General features: G+C 46.8%; 1 protein-coding gene across 1 annotated transcript in view; it reads left to right on the top strand.

Moving 5' to 3' along the window:
* The window catches only part of RNF216 (ring finger protein 216), an 89,361-nt gene that overhangs the window by 8,032 nt on the left and 62,871 nt on the right, over positions 1-18,458 (top strand). The window contains 8 exon segments of the mRNA XM_087728483.1: positions 193-295; positions 1,901-2,065; positions 5,355-5,469; positions 6,923-7,062; positions 7,347-7,397; positions 8,910-9,047; positions 11,076-11,224; positions 12,244-12,322. Coding sequence (XP_087584609.1) covers positions 193-295; positions 1,901-2,065; positions 5,355-5,469; positions 6,923-7,062; positions 7,347-7,397; positions 8,910-9,047; positions 11,076-11,224; positions 12,244-12,322 — 940 coding nt within the window.

The following is an 18,458-nucleotide window of genomic DNA, read 5'->3' as shown; positions in this document are numbered from 1 at the left end:
CTGTTTCCAGCGCAGCCCCTGGGGCCAGATCTAAGCACCCCACGGCCCCTGGTCTAGACTAACCAATCGCGTACCCCAAATCTCTTAGCCCCACAACTACCCCCCAAGTGCCTGGACGTTTTTAATATTTGATGGACAGGGGGCAGGTTCTCCAGCAAGCAGCTCCTTCTCATCTCTTTTTCCTTTTTTCAGACTCTGTAATTTTCTTCTGGAAAATCCAGACTATCCAAAGAAGGAACTCAATATGGTTTTAAATCCAAATAGCAGCCTGCTTTCCAGCCAAGACGAGACAAAGGCAAGTTTGAGGATTTTTCCCCTCTCTGTTTACAATCCTTTGTTGTTGTTCTTGTTGTTTTTACGGTCCTTTGTCTATCGACAGTTCGAAGTTACAGTCGCCCTGAAACACAGGTTAACTTGGGACCGCTCCTCGCGCTTATGACCGTCACAGTGCCCCCCCCAAGGTCACGAGATCAGAATCCAGGCGCTGGGCAACTAGCCTGCATTCACGATGGTTGGCAGCGTCCGGGGGGGCCTTTGATGGGTTAACGGGTTAACTCTGCCAAGCTGGCTTTGGGCACGCAAAGTCAATGGGGCAAGCGGGATTCGCTTAATGCCTGCGTGGTTTGCTTAAGAACCGTGGCGGAAAAGGCTGTGAAGTCGGGCGTGGCTCATTTAACAACCTGCCTTGCTTAGCAAGGGAAATCCTGGTCCCAAATGTAAGCCATAAGAGGTGGAAGGGGGGGGGGGGGTTATGCATCTTCAGTACTGCCTTAAAAATTCTAAAGTGTACCTAAGAAAATTTACCTAGAAAATACCTAACTTCTTTTGTGTTTTCATCCTTTTCCTCCTCCTCCTCTTTCTCCTCTTCTTCTTTCCTTCTCCTCCCTCTTCCTCCTCTTTTTACTCCCTCTTCCTCCTCCTTTTCATCCTATTTTTCCTCCTCCGCCTCTTCCTTCCTCTTCTTCCCTCCTTCTCCTCTTCTCCTCCCTCTTCCTCCTCTTTTTCTCTTTTTCCTCCTCCTCCCTCTTCCTCCTCCTCTTCCTCCCTCTTCTCCTTTTCCTCCTCCTCTTCTGCCTCCTCCCTCTTCCCCTTCTTTTTCCTTCCTATTCCCCCCTCTTCCTCCTCTTTTTCTTTCCTTCTCCTCCCTCTTCCTCCTTTTTTCCTCCCTCTTCCTCCTCCTTTTCATCCTATTCTTCCTCCTCTTCTTCCTCCCTCTTCTTCCTCCTTCCTCTTCCTTCCTCTTCTTCCTTCCTTCTCCTCTTCTTCTCCTCCCTCTTTTTCCTCCTCCTCCCTCTTTTTCCTCCTCCTCCCTCTTCCTCCTCCTCTTCCTCCCTCTTCTCCTTTTCCTCTTCCTCTTCCACCTCCTCCCTCTTCCCCCTTTTCCTTCCTATTCCTCCCTCTTCCTCCTCCTTTTTATCCTATTCTTCCTCCTCTTCTTCCTCCCTCTTCTTCCTCCTCTTCTCCTCCCTCTTCCTCTTTTTCCTTCCTTCTCCTCCCTCTTCCCCCTTTTTTCCTTCCTTCTCATCCCTCTTCCTCCTTTTCCTCCTATTCTTCCTCCCTCCCTCTTCTTCTCCTCCCTATTCCTCCTCTCCCTCCCTCTGCTTCCTCCTCCTTTTCCTCTTCCTTTTCTTCCCACCTTCTCCTTCTCCTCCCTCTTCCTCCTCTTTTTCCTTCCTCTTCCCTCTTCCTCCTTTTCCTCCTCTTCTTCCTCCTCCTCTTCTTCCCTCTTCTTCCTCCTCCCTCTTCTTCCTCCTCCTTTTCCTCCTCCTCTTCCTTTTCTTCCCTCCTTCTCCTCTTCCTCCTCCTTCTTCTCCTCCTTTTCCTCCCTGCCTCCTCCTCTTTTTCCTCCTCCTCCTCCTCTTCCCTCCCCCTCCTCCTCCTCCTCCTCTTCACCCTTTAGGTGCCTAAAGTGGATTATTTTGACTTCTCCAAACTGGATCCGCTTGACCAACGTTGCTTCATTCAAGCCGCCGACCTCCTCATGGCCGACTTCAAAATGCTGAGCAGCCAAGACATCAAGTGGGCCCTCCACGAACTCAAGGGACACTATGCAATCACACGAAAGGTCCTCGCCTCTTGCTTCTCCTTCCTTCCTTGCTAGGAACCTCCCCTCTTTTAACGTCCGAAAGGGAGACGCGCAGGCCAGGCTCAAAAAAGAAACCCCTTAGGTGCCCGGAATTCAAAGGCCTCTGATATGGATAGTCCTCGACTTATGACCCATTGCTGAGTGGGACAGTTGTTAAAGTGAGCTTTGCCTCCTTTTGCAACCTTCCTCGCCACAGTTGTTAAGTGAATCGCTGCGGCTGTTAAGGAAGTGACCTGGATGTTAAGCGAATCTGGCTTCCCCGTCACGAAAAGAAGGATCAGGTCGTTATGCAAGCGTCATAAATATGAGTCGGCCAATTGCGGGTCCGAATTTGGATCACGTGACCAGGGAGATGGTGCAGCTGTCTGTTGTTAAATGTTAGAACAATTGTACGTCTCTTTTTTCCCCCCCAATGCTGTTGCAACTTTGGTCACTGAATGAATGGTTGTAAGTCAGGGACGGCTAGGGATGTGGTGTCTCAGGGGACTAAGACGCTGAGCTTGTCGATCAGAAAGGTCGGCAGTTGGGCGGTTCGAATCCCTAGCGCTGCGTAACAGAGTTCGTTTCATTTATTGAATTTCTAGGCCGCCCAATCCCGAAGGACTCCGGGCGGCTTACAGAAATGAAAAATATTAAAAAAGAATTAAAACAATAAGACACAACAAAATTAAGAAGAAGCACAACATGCACCCAATCAAAAGGGGGCTGGACCTCAATCAAGAGGTCAACAGCCCCAGGCCTGCCGGAAAAGCCAGGTTTTAATAGCTTTATGGAAGGCCATGAGGGTGGGTAGGGCCCGGATCTCTGGGGGGTAGCTCGTTCCATAGGGCCGGAGCGGCAACAGAGAAGGCCCTACTCCGAGGCGTCGCCAGCTGGCATTGTCCTGCTGAAGGCACCCGGAGAAGGCCCATCCTGTGCGATCTTATTGGTCTTAGGGAGGTATGCGGCAGGAGACGGTCTCCTGTGTGACTTGTCCCAGCTTCTGCCAACCTAGCAGTTCGAAAGCAGGTAAAAAATAACAATAGCAATAGCAGTTAGACTTATATACCGCTTCATAGGGCTTTCAGCCCTCTCTAAGCGGTTTACAGAGTCAGCATATCGCCCCCAACAGTCTGGGTCCTCATTTCACCCACCTCGGAAGGATGGAAGGCTGAGTCAACCTTGAGCCGGTGAGATTTGAACCGCTGAACTGCAGATAGCAGTCAGCTGAAGTGGCCTGCAGTGCTGCACTCTTAACCACTGCGCCACCTCGGCTCTATAATGCAAGTAGAAAAATAGGAACCACCTTTGGTGGGAAGGGAAGAGCGTTCCGTGCGCCTTCGGCGTTGAGTCATGCCGGCCGCATGACCACGGAGACGTCTTCGGACAGCGCTGGCTCTTCGGCTTTGAAACGGAGATGAGCACCGCCCCCTAGAGTCAGGAACGACCAACACATGTGTGCGAGAGGAACCTTTACTTTAAATCAAGGACTACCAGCAGGGAAATGCCTGTGAAACTGGGATGGTGGTGGTGACGTAACCCCAACTGCTCTGAATAATCCTGGCCATCTTCCCTCCTGTTTATCAAAAGCATCTCACTTTTAACGTTTCCCAGACAAATAGCCATGGCTGAAGGAAATGGTGCAGAAAAATTCCCAGGAGTAGGGCAGTCGGCAAAATCCAGACAGCAGCTTAATGATTAAAAGTGTAAAGAGCCCATAACATTAACAGAATCTATTAATATTCATCTATTTCTGCATTGCTTACCGCTCTGTGTCTTGAGAGTCTTGGCTCGGGGGGGTGGGGGGTACTAAAGGCCCAATTCCCGGCTGGCCAAATGCCGTTCTAAAAAGAAAAATGCCCACCTTCATTTATCTCGAGTTTTTCTTTACTTTATTCGGTCTATGACTTCAATCGGTTCTTCCCAAATCTCAGGGCTTAAAAGTGGCTTCGGGGTAAGATTCCGAAGCAGGTAACGCTACTAGCCGTTGGACGTATATACTGCTTCACGTATATAAGCGGTTTACAGAGTCAGCCGATTAACTCCGACAATCTGGGTCCACGTTTCACCTCTCTCCAGGCCTTCCGAAAAGCCGTCAAAACCTGGCTTTGCCGGCAGGCCTGGGGGTGATGAGTTCCCTCCCCTCTCGACATGTATGGTTGTGCGACTGTTGTCTACTTTTATTATTTGTATTTTGTCTTTTTATGTTCCCCTTTTTCCTCCTTGAATTGTTTGTTGCCCTGAGTCCTCCCGGAAAAGGGCAGCATACAAATAATACAATACAATACAATACAATACAACCTCGGAAGGGTGGAAGAGTCAGCCTTGAGCCGGGCAGGATCGAACTTTTGGCAGCTGGTAGAATTAGCCTGAAACATTGCCCTGTAAAAAGTGCACCTCTGTGGCTCCCTCCCTCCTTCCCTCCCTTCCTTCACAAACAAAATAGCACTTAAGAGTCATATACCGCCTCACAATCCTTCACTGCCCTCTCTAAGCCATTTACAGAATCAGCCTCTTGCTCCCAAACATCCGGGTCCTCATTTTACCGACCTCAGAAGGACGGAAGGCTGAGTCAACTTTGAGGCAGTCAGGATCGAACTCCTGGCAGGGCAGAATTAGCCTGCAACACTGCATTTTAACAACTGTACCATTATGCCTTCCTTCCTTCCTTCCTTCCTTCCTTCCTTCCTTCCTTCCTTCCTTCCTTCCTTCCCAAGCTATAGCAGACTTACTGTATATACCGCCTCACAATCCTTCACTGCCCTCTCTAAGCCGTTTACAGAATCAGCCTCTTGCTCCCAAACATCCGGGTCCTCATTTTACCGACCTCAGAAGGACGGAAGGCTGAGTCAACTTTGAGGCAGTCAGGATCGAACTCCTGGCAGGGCAGAATTAGCCTGCAACACTGCATTTTAACAACTGTACCATTATGCCTGCCTGCCTTCCTTCCTTCCTTCCTTCTTTCCTTCCTGTAAATAAACAAATGCAGATAAATGCAAAATATAAATGTAGATCCTGTTTTTTCCCCTTGATCAAAGACCTTGATTTAGCCATCCCTAGAAGCTCCATTCTCCAGTTGCGGGGATAATAATTTTCTTCTGCCCCTATAAAAAGTGACACTTAGTTTACAACCTTTCAAAGACACAGCTGCAACTGGGATTTTTTGGGGGGGTGGGTGGGTGGGTGGGGCTGCCTGAGGCCTCCCTGCGGACACTTTAATTTACATCTGTGGTTCCGTCTTCACATCTGGGTTCACAGCTTTTATTTCCCCCCTCCCTCCCTCATTTAGGCCTTTTCCGATGCCATCAAAAAATGGCAGGAATTATCTCAAGAAACCAGCGGGAAGCGAAAAAGGAGGAAAGAGATGAATCAGTATTCTTACATCGACTTCAAATTTGAGCAGGGTAGGTTTGGCTTCTGAGGGAGGGGGCTTTTTTGGGGTGGGGGGTGGGTCTAACTGTTGGTGGAGGAATATAAAAATATAAAATAAGTGGCGATTTTATCCAGAGAGATGAGTCTCCATTTCGTTGTTTCAGCATGAATATTTGAAAAAGCAATAGCAATAGTTAGCAATAGCAATAGTTAGACTTATATACCGCTTCATAGGGCTTTCAGCCCTCTCTAAGCGGTTTACAGAGTCAGCATATCACCCCCAACAACAATCCGGGTCCTCATTTTACCCACCTCGGAAGGATGGAAGGCTGAGTCAACCTTGAGCTTGGTGGGATTTGAACAGCCGAACTGCTGAACTGCAGTCAGCTGAAGTAGCCTGCAGTGCTGCACTCTAACCACTGCACCACCTCGGCTCTTAAAGCCTGATCTGGTCGATCTTCAGGTGGGAAGAATCTATGGAGATTCTCAGTCCTTAATAGTGTTTTCCCCAAGAGGATTTTCTGTTTTTTTAATCTTTTGAAGAAGTTTCGCTTCTCATCCAAGAAGCTTCTTCAGTTCTGGCAGGATAGTGAGGAACGGAAGGATTTATATGCTTTGCATGCAGAGCTGGTCGTTTGCGTTCTTTTTAGAGAGCCGTAGAGAGGAACGCGGTGGCTCAGTGGTCGAGATGCCTAGCTGGTCGATCAGGAAGGTCGGTAGTTCGAATCCCTAGTGCTGCGTAACTGAGTGAGCTCCCGTGACTTGTCCCAGCTCCTGCCAACCTAGCAGTTCGAAAGCATATAAAAAAATGCAAGTACAAAAACAGGAACCACCTTTGGTGGGAAGGGAACAACGTTCCGTGCGCCTTCGGCGTTGAGTCATGCCGGCCACATGACCACGGAGACATATTCGGACAGCGCTGGCTCTTCGGTTTTAAAACGGAGTTGAGCACCGCCCCCTAGAGTCGGGAACGACTGGCACACATGTTCGAGGGGAACCTTTACCTTATAGAGTCATTGAGGCCACTTGGAGGCTTATCTGAGTGGTGGAAATGGGAGTGGAATCCTCTTGGAAGTGCTGCCCTTAAACCTCCCAAGTGGCCTCAACGACCCTGTAATAAAAAGCAGGCAAATGACCAGCTGTCTGCAGGGAATATAAATCCTTCCATTCCCCACTATCCAGTCAGAGCTGAAGAAGCTCCTTGGATGAGAAGTGAAACGTCTTCGAACGAAAGACAAGAAAAGTTCGTTTTTTTCTACCGCTTTCTACTCCAAAGTAAAGCTGTACAAGCAGCGATTCCGGAGAGCCGGAAATCAAAATTCACCCTACTGGATAAAAAATAATTCCCTTTTTAAGAAAAGAAACCAACTCTCAACAATTCTAGGCTTGTTTTCTCACACATTCCTCTGCAAAATTCCAGGTCTTCTTCATTAAGAGAAGCATTCGTGGTTTATTTTTTCTTCCCGCTTTCCAACTATGCTCCAGGTGACACGAAGATTGAGAAGCGCATGTTTTTCTTGGAGAACAAGAGACGCCACTGGAGGAGTTACGACCACCTCTCTCTGTTGCCCCCCGTGCAGCTGGAGAGGGAGTTTTACGAACAGAAGATCAAGGAGATGGCGGAGGTAGTTACAAGCCCCGGGTGGGAGAGGAATTGGGGGGGTGGGTGTCCCCTCCCTCTTGCGCATACGTAGCTCCGTAAACTCAAAAACCGGACCACTGTAGGTTGAACCTCCAGTGAACACGGTGTGAAACTCCTTAAAATACTCCGTGTATTCTCCGTGGGATACACTTGAAATTTGTTTTCGATTCATTCGTTCAATTTCTTTTTCTATATATACAATTTTTATTAGTTTATAACACAACAAACTATTACCGGTGCTAAATGTGTCTTTCCTCCCTTTGTCAGCATGCAGACTTCCTTCTCGCCCTGCAGATGAATGAAGAGCAGTATCAAAAAGTAAGTAGCTAAAAGGCATCTCTGACCAATCGTATCAGTTGCTTTATCAAAAAAAAACCCCACCAGCTTATCTGGCTTGGAGAGCAGCCAGGACCATATCTGCAGAACTTGGCAAGGAATCTCAGAGAGTCACGAACCAATTAATTGTCCCCTGCAAACTCCACTCCCCTGTCGCTCCTCTTTTATTTCCTCTGGGAGGGGCCATTCATCCTCCACCTGTGGCCTTACTCCCAAGTCGACCCCTGTTCTTTAGCTGTTCCCTTCGTCTGGCAATCCTGGGCATGCGCACACTGGGAACAGGCTCCAGCTGTTCTTCTGCCTCCCTGATGTCTGACTCCGAAGGCAGCTGACAACTGGCATACGGCCCTGGCCCCCTCTCTGCCTCCGACACAGAGCCCTCCTCAGAGCCTTCCCCAGACTCCACGACTGGCCCAGGTTCCTCCCCAACCTCCTCACTGTCCGAATCTGCTGCCGGCTCTGGAGACTCTATGGAGGAGACTCCCGAATAGGTGCGAACCGGCTGAATCCCACCACTGATCCCCTCCTGTTCTTCAAAATTGGGCCCATGAAGCGTTTGTTTCATGTTGTCAAAGGAGCATTTGAACATTTTAGACACTGTTTGTTAAAAATCTATACCGTGTACGGGTTCTGGGAAGTCGGGGGGGGGGAGGAGGGGGGTTGGGGGGGAGAGAGGGAGGGGTATACATTAGGCTAGACACGATGTGTTAGTTCTCAATGCAATGCGACTTCACATGTATACTGTTTTTCTCTAAATTTCTCTGTAAAAATAGGATAAGTTAAGTATATTGACATATAGTGGAAATACACCAAGGGGAGGAGGAGTGGGATAGAAGAAAGATAGCAATAGCAATAGCAGTAGACTTATATACCGCTTCATAGGCCTTACAGGCCTCTCTAAGCGGTTTACAGAGAGTCAGCATATTGCCCCCAACAATCTGGGTCCTCATTTTACCCACCTCGGAAGGATGGAAGGCTGAGTCAACCCTGAGCCGGTGAGATTTGAACCGCTGACCTGCTGATCTAGCAGTAGCCTGCAGTGCTGCATTTAACCACTGCGCCACCAAGATGGGTAGAGAGGGATGGGAGAGAGGGTGGGAGGGAAGGTGAGAAGGAAGGGAGGGAGTGGACTAGGAGAGAGGAGTGGTACAGGGGCAGGGGAAGTAGGCTAGAGGGGGATGATGGAGGGAAGATAGAAAGTTGGAGGGGGTGGAAGAAAGAGGTGTATGGAGAGTGGAAGAGGTATATTGGGTTTCTATTTTTTGGGGTATTGTTGACAAGAGGAATTGCTGCGATTATTGTTTAATGTTGTATGGCGTTGGCTATGCACAGTATACATGTGAGTGTATGAAAATGAAAAAATGGAAAGGAAAAAAAAAGGAGCATTTGAAGCAGGTCAGGGTTGATAACGGCCCAGGTGAGCTCCATGCCAAGAGGAGGGAGCAGAGCAGTTGATAAAAGAGCTCAACCTTGTGGGGGGTGTCCGCTTTTCAGGACGGCCAGATGATCGAATGCCGCTGCTGCTACGGGGAATTCGCCTTCGAAGAGCTGACGCAGTGCGCCGACGGACACCTGTTCTGCAAGGAGTGCTTAATAAAATACGCGCAGGAGGCCGTCTTTGGCTCCGGGAAGGTGAGGGACGCTCTCTTTCGGGTGCTCCCCAATTTTGGGGATTCGTGGAGGGCGGGAGGAAGGAGGTCAAGAGGAGGACTGTGGCTTCCTTGGGGCGGTTCTCTGGGCCTGGTGGTTTTCTTGCAGGCGTTTCGGGACCCACGTAGGGAACAGGGTCAGTGCTAGAAGGGGGAGGGATTTGTGGAGTGGAGGAAGAGGAGGAGGAGGAGGAGGAAGGGGAGAGAAGGAGAAGGACTCTAGGTCCTTGGGGGGGGTCTCTGGGCTTGGTGGCTTTCTTGCAGGTGTTGATGACCCACATTAGGGAACCTCATCAGTGCTAGTCGGATTCTCACTATCCCTGATGATGTTAACCTAGTTTGGGTCATGATACAGGCTTCCTTTGCCTGCCTCTCATTTCCTTCCTCCCTCCCTCCTCCTCTTCCCTTGTCCTTCCTTCCTACTCTTTTCCCTCCTTCCTTCCCTTCCTCCCTCCCACTCCTTCCCTTGTTCTTCCCTTCCTCCCCTTCCCTTGTTCTTTCTCTCTCTCCTCTTTCCTTCTTTCCTCCCTCCCTTCCTCCCTCTCCTCTTTCCTTGTCCTTCCTTCCTACTCTTTTCCTTTCCTTCTTCCTTCCCTTGTCCTTCCTTCCTCCCTCCCTCCCTCTCCTCTTCCCTTGTTCTTCCTTCCTCCCACTCCTTCCCTTGTTCTTCCTCCCTCCCTCTCCTTCCCTTGTTCTCCCCTTCCTCCCCTTCCCTTGTTCTTTCTCTCTCTCCTCTTTCCTTCCTCCCTTCTTTCCTCCCTCCCTTCCTCCCTCTCCTCTTTCCTTGTCCTTCCTTCCTACTCTTTTCCTTCCTTCCTTCTTTCCTCCCTCCCTTCCTCCCTCTCCTCTTTTCATGACTTCCTTCCTACTCTTTTCCTTCCCTCCTTCCTTCCCTTGTCCTTCCTCCCTCTCCTCTTCCCTTGTTCTCCCTCCCTCTCCTTCCCTTTTTCTTCCCTTCGTCCTTCCCTCTCCTCTTCCCTTGTTCTTCCTTTCCTCCCCTTCCCTTGTTCTTCCACCCTCTCTTCCCTTTCCTTCCTTCTTTCCCCCCTCCCTCCCTTCCCTCTCCTCTTTCCTTGTCCTCTCCTTCCTTCCCAAGCAATAGCAGACTTATATACCATTTCACAGTGCTTTTACAGCCCTCTCTAAGTGATTTACAGAGTCATCCTCTTGCCCCCACAAAGTCTGGGTCCTCATTTGACCCACCTTGGAAGGATGGAAGGCTGAGTCCACCTTGAGCCGGTCAGGGTCGAACTCCTGGCAATGGGCAGAGTTAGCCTGCAACACTACATTGTAACAACTGTGCCACTAGGACTTCCTTCCTTCCTTCCTTCCTTCCTTCCTTCCTTCCTTCCTTCCTTCCTTCCTTCCTTCCTTCCTTCCTTCCTTCCTTCCTTCTTTCCTTCCCACTTAGCACTTAGACTTATATACCGATTTACAGTGTTTTACAGCCCTCTCTAAGTGATTTACAGAGTCAGCCTCTTGCCCCCCCAAAGTCTGGGTCCTCATTTGACCCACCTTGGAAGGCTGGAAGGCTGAGTCCACCTTGAGCCGGTCAGGGTCGAACTCCTGGCAATGGGCAGAGTTAGCCTGCAACACTACATTGTAACAACTGTGCCACTAGGACTTACTTCCTTCCTTCCTTCCTTCCTTCCTTCCTTCCTTCCTTCCTTCCTTCCTTCCTTCCTTCCTTCCTTCCTTCTTTCCTTCCTTCCTTCTTTCCTTCTTTCCTTCCCACTTAGCACTTAGACTTATATACCGATTTACAGTGTTTTACAGCCCTCTCTAAGTGATTTACAGAGTCAGCCTCTTGCCCCCCTCAAAGTCTGGGTCCTCATTTGACCCACCTTGGAAGGCTGGAAGGCTGAGTCCACCTTGAGCCGGTCAGGGTCGAACTCTTGGCAGTGGGCAGGGTCTGCCTGCAGTACCCCATTCTGACCACCGCGGCACTGCAACTCCTGACGTGCGCAACCTTTCATGTCCTCCCTTCCTCCTCCTCCTTCCCTCAACGCAGTCGGAGCTCAGCTGCATGGAAGGGAGCTGCACCTGTTCCTTCCCCACCACCGAACTGGAGAAAGTGCTTCCTGAAAACATCCTTTGCAAATACTACGAGAGGAAAGCCGAGGAGGAAGTGTCGGCTGCTTGCGCAGATGAACTCGTCAGGTAAAGCTCGCCGAATTTGGGAGACAGGGGAGGGGCTTAGCAGCATCCTCCCACCCTTTCAAGGCTCTCGACGTGGCAGCGGCTTCTGGCGGAGCCTCTCCAATCCACTGTTCTGACCTTGTCCCGACAAAACCCCCTTTTTATTAATGGACTGTGAATTCTGCTCATTCACCTCCAGCAAAGTCTTTCAAGGGAGGATTTACAGTCACAGACCTCATCTGGCTTGGAGAGCTGCCAGGCCGATCTCTGCAGAATTTGGCAAGGACTTTTTGACTTTTCTCGCCGCAGTGGTTAAGCGAGTCCCTGTCGTTGTTAAATGAGTCTCATGGTTGTAAAGTGAATCTGGCTTCCCCATTGATTTGGCTTGGCAGGAGGTCGCAAAAGGGGATCCCTTTGTTCTGACCGAGGCTTCCCAAGAGCAGGAAGCAAACTCCTTGTCCCTACAAAAAAACCCTTTTATTAATGGACTGTGAATTCTGCTCATTCACCTCCAGCAAAGTCTTTCAAGGGAGGATTTACAGTCACAGACCTTCTCTGGCTTGGAGAGCTGCCAGGCCGATATCTGCAGAACTTGGCAAGGAGCCTCGGAGAGTCACAAACCAATTAAGCGAACTAATGGTCTCCTGCAAACTCCACTCCCCTTTCACTCCTCTTTTATTCCCTCTGGGAGGGGCCATTCATCCTCCACCTGTGGCCTTACTCCCAAGTCGACCCCTGTTCTTTAGCTGTTCACTTCATCTGGCAACTCTGCGCATGCGCACACTGGGAACAGGCTCCAGTTGTTCTTCTGCCTCACTGCTGTCTGACTCTGAAGGCAGCTGATAACTGTCAGACGGCCCTGGCCCCCTCTCTGCCTCCGACACAGAGCCCTCATCGGAGCCTTCCCCAGACTCCAGGACTGGCCCAGGTTCCTCCCCAACCTCCTCCCTGCTCGAATCTGCTTCCAGCTTTGCTGGCCACTGGTGGGCCACAACAGCTTCCCCTTCAAAGCCCTCACTCGCTCTTCTTCTGGTTTCTAGATGTCCCTTCTGCAACTTCCCGGCTCTCCTGGACAAGGAGGTGAAGCGGTTCAGCTGTCCCAATCCGTGCTGCCGGAAGGTAGGTTGTGCCTGTTTATGAAAACAATTGATTGTTCGCCTAGCAAAAACACAACCAGAGGAAGATTCTGGCTGTTTTATCTCACCCTTAGCTTAAGACCCAGCTAGAGGTTCCAGAAGGAAACTTAAAACCTTCTTAGGCTAGCTTTGCAGTTGGCAGGCGATGGGGTGTGACTCACAACTTTGATGAAAAGAATGAAAGGAAGATGCAGAAATGGGTTTGCGTCTTCTTCTTCTTCTTTTTTTTTTTTTGCTTTTTATTCGTAAACATTTTGAAATATTTTTATTGCTTTATATCACACATTCCATTTCCATGTTGAGCAGTGTGCTCTCCTAGGGGTCCAAGATATTAACGTACATACAAGCATGCAAACATCATCATTGTCTGTTCTGAACCCCCTCCATCCGGTGAGTCATGCCAACACAAGCTTACACTTTATTCACAGTAATTACTCACAGACAAGACATTTTGCAGCAACCCAGACTCCCACAGATAAGAGATACACACAAGAGCTTCTCCAGCTTAGCATAACTGTTGTGTCCTGCAAAAGGTCTCCTCCCAAAGTCTCTTCTTATATACTCTCTTGGGAGGAGCCAAATCACAACCACCTGGGCCTGATTATCTCCTATGAGTCTGTCTCCGTAATTGCTGTCTTCGCTTCTCCGCCCTTCTCTGCCTGGCATCCAGGACCAACTCCCTTTGCTCTTCCCCACTGCTCCTGTGCCTGACGTCTTCACCACTGCTCCAGTGCCTGACGTCAGGGACAAACTCCCTTTGACTTTCACCATTGCTCCATGCCTCAGGCGCCTCTTGAAGGCCAACCAGCCTCTCTGGTCCTGCTCGGAGTCTGAACCCTGCCCAGGGTCCTCCACATCTTCCAGAGCTGACTCATAGGGTCCCTCGCTATCGGAGTCTGTTGGCAGGTCCAACGGCTCCTGCTGGGCCACAACATTGTCATTATGATTGCATACATATAAACAAATATGCAGTAATATATAGACAAATATGCGATAACCTCAATCATGTTATAACATATATTATCTTCCATTATAGTACCGATCATATAACCGTCAACAACAAACATTCACTCATCTGTTTTTCTTTCTTTCCTGTAGGCCACATTTCACCTAATTCCACTCCTCTAACCTCAATAGCTGTCATTTCACCATTTGTAGAATAGTTCCCATGTTATGAAATAGTCCGAATCTTCTTTTCCTTTAATTTTTAGGGTTAACCTATCCATCTTTGCACATTCCAGGATTTTTGGGGGGTTATAATACGCAGGGGTTTCTGTGTTTTTCCAACAATGTCCGTATGTGATCCTAGCTGCTGTTAGGATGTCCAGAACCAAATATGTGTTTCCCTTATTATAATTCCCTGGAAGCATGCCCAACGAAAATGTCTCAGGTTTCAGATCTATTCATTGCCTTATCATACTTTCCAGCCATGAGTTATTCAGGGAGGGAAGGGGGAAGGAGGGAGGGAAGGAAGGAGAGAAGGAGAGAAGAAAGGAGGGAAGGAAGGAAGGAAGAAGAAGTAGGATTGTTGTAAGATAAGATGGGTTTATGGGATGGTAAGAAAGCAATTTCAAGTATATTGTCAACTGTAGGGGAGAAAAATTGTTACAAATACATATTATTAATAACAGTTATGAGATCATATAATTGTGAATGTATATATGAGAAATAAAAAATTTAAATTAAAAAAAACATTTTGAATACAGTATATTGTCAGGGCACATCACTTATAAAAAAAAGCTAAAGAAAGAACAAAAAGAAATATTAACACATACTAACAATAACAACAGTGTAACATAATAATTTTCACTAAATTTCTCTTTATATTAGCTTATTTGTAAGTCTGTTAATTATATCAGCATGTTTATAATTACAAACCACCTGTATATTTAATTCATACATAGCAATAATCTTTCTTCATCTAATTTCTAGCTCTTATCATCCCTAACCACTGGTAAAGTCTATTCCATGTTAGGTAATATTCTGCGTCATCGTTGTCCTTTATTTTTAATGTCAATCTGTCCATCTCTGCACAGTCTTAATATTTTTCGAATTGCATCCTCATCTGATGGAGTGTTCTCATTTTTCCAATACTGTGCAAATACTTTTTCCAATATTGTGCAAATACTTTTTCCAATATTGTGCAATGCCGGGGTTTGTGTCTTTTGACACCACCAACTGCAAATGGGTTTGCATCTTTTGAGATCGCAAGCCGATGGCAAATGAACACCAGCCAAGTGGTGGTTTCACCTTTTTTTAAAAATAATTTTTATTTATACTTTTTTTTTCTTTAAGTACACATAGGTGCTTGGTGAACCGTGCATTGTCTGAGTCATTTTAGATTTTTGAAATATTAATAATAATTCCAAGATTAATAATAATAGTTAAAATAATAATAGTAATAATGATCAACTTACTCTATATGAGCCGAGGTGGCGCAGTGGTTAAATGCAGCACTGCAGGCTACTGCTAGATCAGCAGTTCAGCGGTTCAAATCTCACCGGCTCAGGGTTGACTCAGCCTTCCATCCTTCCAAGGTGGGTAAAATGAGGACCCAGATTGTTGGGGGCGATATGCTGACTCTCTGTAAACTGCTTAGAGAGGGCTGAAAGCCCTATGAAGCGGTATATAAGTCTACTGCTATTGCTATTGCTATTGCTATTGCTATTGCTATAGACAATACTAATAATAATACCATTCAAGTAGATCTAATAATAATCTTTCCGCTTCTATCATTTGTGTCTACTTGGTAATTATAATATATTGTATACATGTAATATTTTTCCCATTTCTAACTTCTACTTCCATTTTCTAACTCTTAATCAAACAAATCGTATATTAAGAAGTATTCTATATCTACCCATCATCTCTTGTCCTTTTTAGTATTTCAATTCTGCATATTCCTGCCTTGGGATTCTTGCATCTCCTTATGTCACTCTCATTTAAACCAAGTACGGTGGTTTCACCTTTTTAAAAAAAAAATTTTTTTAATTGTTTTTATTAAAGAGAAACACAAAAGAAAAAATCATCTTTCATTACATCTTGTAGAAAGCGTATCCATAGGTTACACAGGTACATTTTGTGCATTTCTTCCACAATCATTACATATATTTCATTCAGTTTGGGTTGTACATTATAGAATTTATATATTTTACTATCACCATACCACAATTTTCATTTAATTAGGGTTTTAAGGACACAACCACCCACTGGCATTTTTTCCCCCCCAGTCTCAATGAATCTGCCATAACTTTACATCTTTACATACCATATTCTAAAAGAAAGTCGATTAAAAGGATATCTAACATTCCCTCTCCTCCCCCCCCACAAGACTCATGGATTAACACTTCCATTTTACTTTTACCAGTGCAACACACCTGTATATATCATTAAATATTGTCCATTAACATTTCTTTATTGTTATTATAGTTAGCTAAAAATTATTTACTATTTCTCTCACCTCTCCTCACCACAAGAGAGATTTACCTTTATAACCGTCTCTAAACATAAATTTATTAACAAAATAACCCTTTAAAATCTAAGACAATCTGAAAGATACTGACATTTCTAGTTAATAATCACCAACAGTATACATTAACATTTCCTTCTCGTTGTTATAGTTAAGAGAAAAAAAACACAATTGTTTGCTATTTATATCGCATCTCCTCTCTTCTGATCCAAATTATTTATACCTTCATAACAAGATCATACCTTTGATGGTCATTAAATTGCTTTGCAGAAAGACTTCTAAGATTATATTCCAGTTCAGCTGTCCATCTCCAAACTTGGCAGCTTTTAAGATTTCCATGGACTTCAACTCCCAGAATTCCCCAGCCAGCTATTCTGGGAGTTGGAAGTCCGCCAGTCTTAAAAGTGGCCAGGTTTTGAGACTCGCCCCTTGCTATAGTGTGTGTGTGTGTGTGTGTGTGTGTGTGTGTGTGTGTGTGTGTGTGTCCATTTCCCCATGACTTAAAGCAGGCGTGGAGAGCTACAGCAACGTGTGGACTTCAACTCCCAGAATTCCTGAGCCAGCCTGGATGGCTGGGCGGCCGAGGAATGGGGGTTATTTTTAGCTCTGGAAAAGGATCTGCTCAATGAAAGCTTCTTTATTTATTCAATGGGATTGTCTCATTGATGAAAAAGTGTGTCATTGCGCAAAGTCCACTTAGGGCTGAACACCGCTAGGTGGCACCGTTGGTTAAATCCACAGTGGGGATGAATTCTATGCAGCCCAGTTCTTCTGTCTAAATGCAAAGAAACGGTTTATCCAAAAACAAAACAACTACGGTGTATTGAGCCGGCTTCAGGATTTGAACCCACTTCTCTCTTGATTTGAGCCTAAAGGCTGTTTTATTACGGATTTTGATGGCAGCAGAAAACCACTGAAGGACTTTGTGGTGCAGGAAAAAAGGATTGTGTTGAACTGATAAACGTTTGCTTTTGAAATATACTCCAAGGCCTTAAAAGGGATTCTAATTTTAATCTCGTGTTGAGTGCTTTGAAAGATGGGATCCAAACATGGGTGAAATGCTACCGGTTCGGGCTGGTTCGCCCAACCAATAGTGAAAAATGCCACCGTTCACTCGATCTAGTAGTGAAAAATGCTACCATTCGCCCAACCAGTAGTGAAAAATGCTACTGTTCACTTGAACCAGTAGTGAAAAAGCCACTGTTCACTTGAACCAGTAGTGAAAAACATCACAGTTCACTTGAAGCAGTAGTGAAAAATGCCACTGTTCACTCAAATCAGTAGTGAAAATGGCCACAGTTCACTTGAACTAGTAGTGAAAACACCACCGTTCACTTGAACCAGTAGTGAAAAACACCACTGTTCACTTGAACCAGTAGTGAAAAAGCTACCATTTTCCCAAGATAGTAGTGAAAATGCTACCATTTGCCCAGCCAGTAGTGAAAAACATCACCATTCACTCGAACCAGTAGTGAAAAACACCACAGTTCACTCGAACAAGTAGTGAAAAATGCCACCATTTTCCCAAGCTAGTAGTGAAAATGCTACCGTTCGCCAAGCCAGTAGTGAAAAAAGCCACCATTCACTTGAACAAGTTGTAAAAAAATGTTTAAAAAAGTTTTTTAAAAAGGTTCCGACGATCAGCTGTGTGACAATCAGCTGTGCCTGATTGTCTGTGAGGTTCCTGCAGGGGACAGGAACAGGCGACATTTTTCAGGGGACATTTTGTGTGAAGTCCAGCTGCTTTTGCATTCTGTGTGAGTCAGTTGTGCAGCTTTTGTGTTATTTTTGGGTAAAGTGTGATAGTTGGCTTTTGAGCTCTCTGTGTCTCTGTGAGGTTCCTTGCTTATTGCAGGGGGCATTTTGTGTGAAAAAAAGCCAGCTGCTTTTGCATTGTGTGTGAGCCGGCTGTGCAACCACGCCCACGCAGTCACATGACCACCAAGCCCCGCCCACAGAACCGGTAGGGGAAATCTTTGAATTTCACCACTAGATCCAAGCGTTTCCAGCCGAAATATATCTGCTTCGGATACAACATAAATCACAGTTTAGCACCCATTCCCCATTGTAAGTGACCCGTGGCTTGTTTTGGCGTCTAACAAACTGCGGCTAGCTTCAACAAGGATTTCCGAAACAAAATCAGGTCTTAGTTTACGACTCTGAATGGCCCCCGGCTGTATTTTATTCCAATCAGTGTTCCCAGTTTGGATGTAATTAAAGTTCCTAGTAGTTACACCAAGAAACCAGATGTTCTCGGCCAGAAAGCCACATCTAAGACAAGAAAGGAAGGGAGGAAACTTCGTTCACTGAATCTCCGATTTTCTCTCTCTCTCGCTCTTTCTCTCTCTCTCTCCCTCCCTCCCTCTCCCTCCCTCTCTCTCTCTCTCTCTTTCTCTCTCTCTCTCTCTCTCCCTCTCTCTCTCTTTCTCTCTCTCTCTCCTTCCCTCCCTCTCCCTCCCTCCCTCTCTCTCTCTCCCTCCCTTCCTCTCCCTCCCTTCCTCTCCCTCCCTCCCACCCACCCTCCCTCTTTCTCTCTCTCTTTCTCTCTCTCTCTCTCCTTCCCTCCCTCTCCCTCCCTCTCTCTCTCTCTTTCTCTCTCTCTCTCCTTCTCTCCCTCTCCCTCCCTCCCTCTCTCTCTCTCTCCCTCCCT

The sequence above is a fragment of the Thamnophis sirtalis genome, unplaced genomic scaffold, assembly GCF_051295495.1.
Source record: "Thamnophis sirtalis isolate CommonGarterSnake01/CBP01778 unplaced genomic scaffold, rThaSir2_p1.2 scaffold_14, whole genome shotgun sequence".
Classification (NCBI taxonomy): Eukaryota; Metazoa; Chordata; class Lepidosauria; order Squamata; family Natricidae; genus Thamnophis; species Thamnophis sirtalis.
Note: the sequence above shows the minus strand (reverse complement) of the source record. Positions and strands in the feature narration are given on the sequence as shown.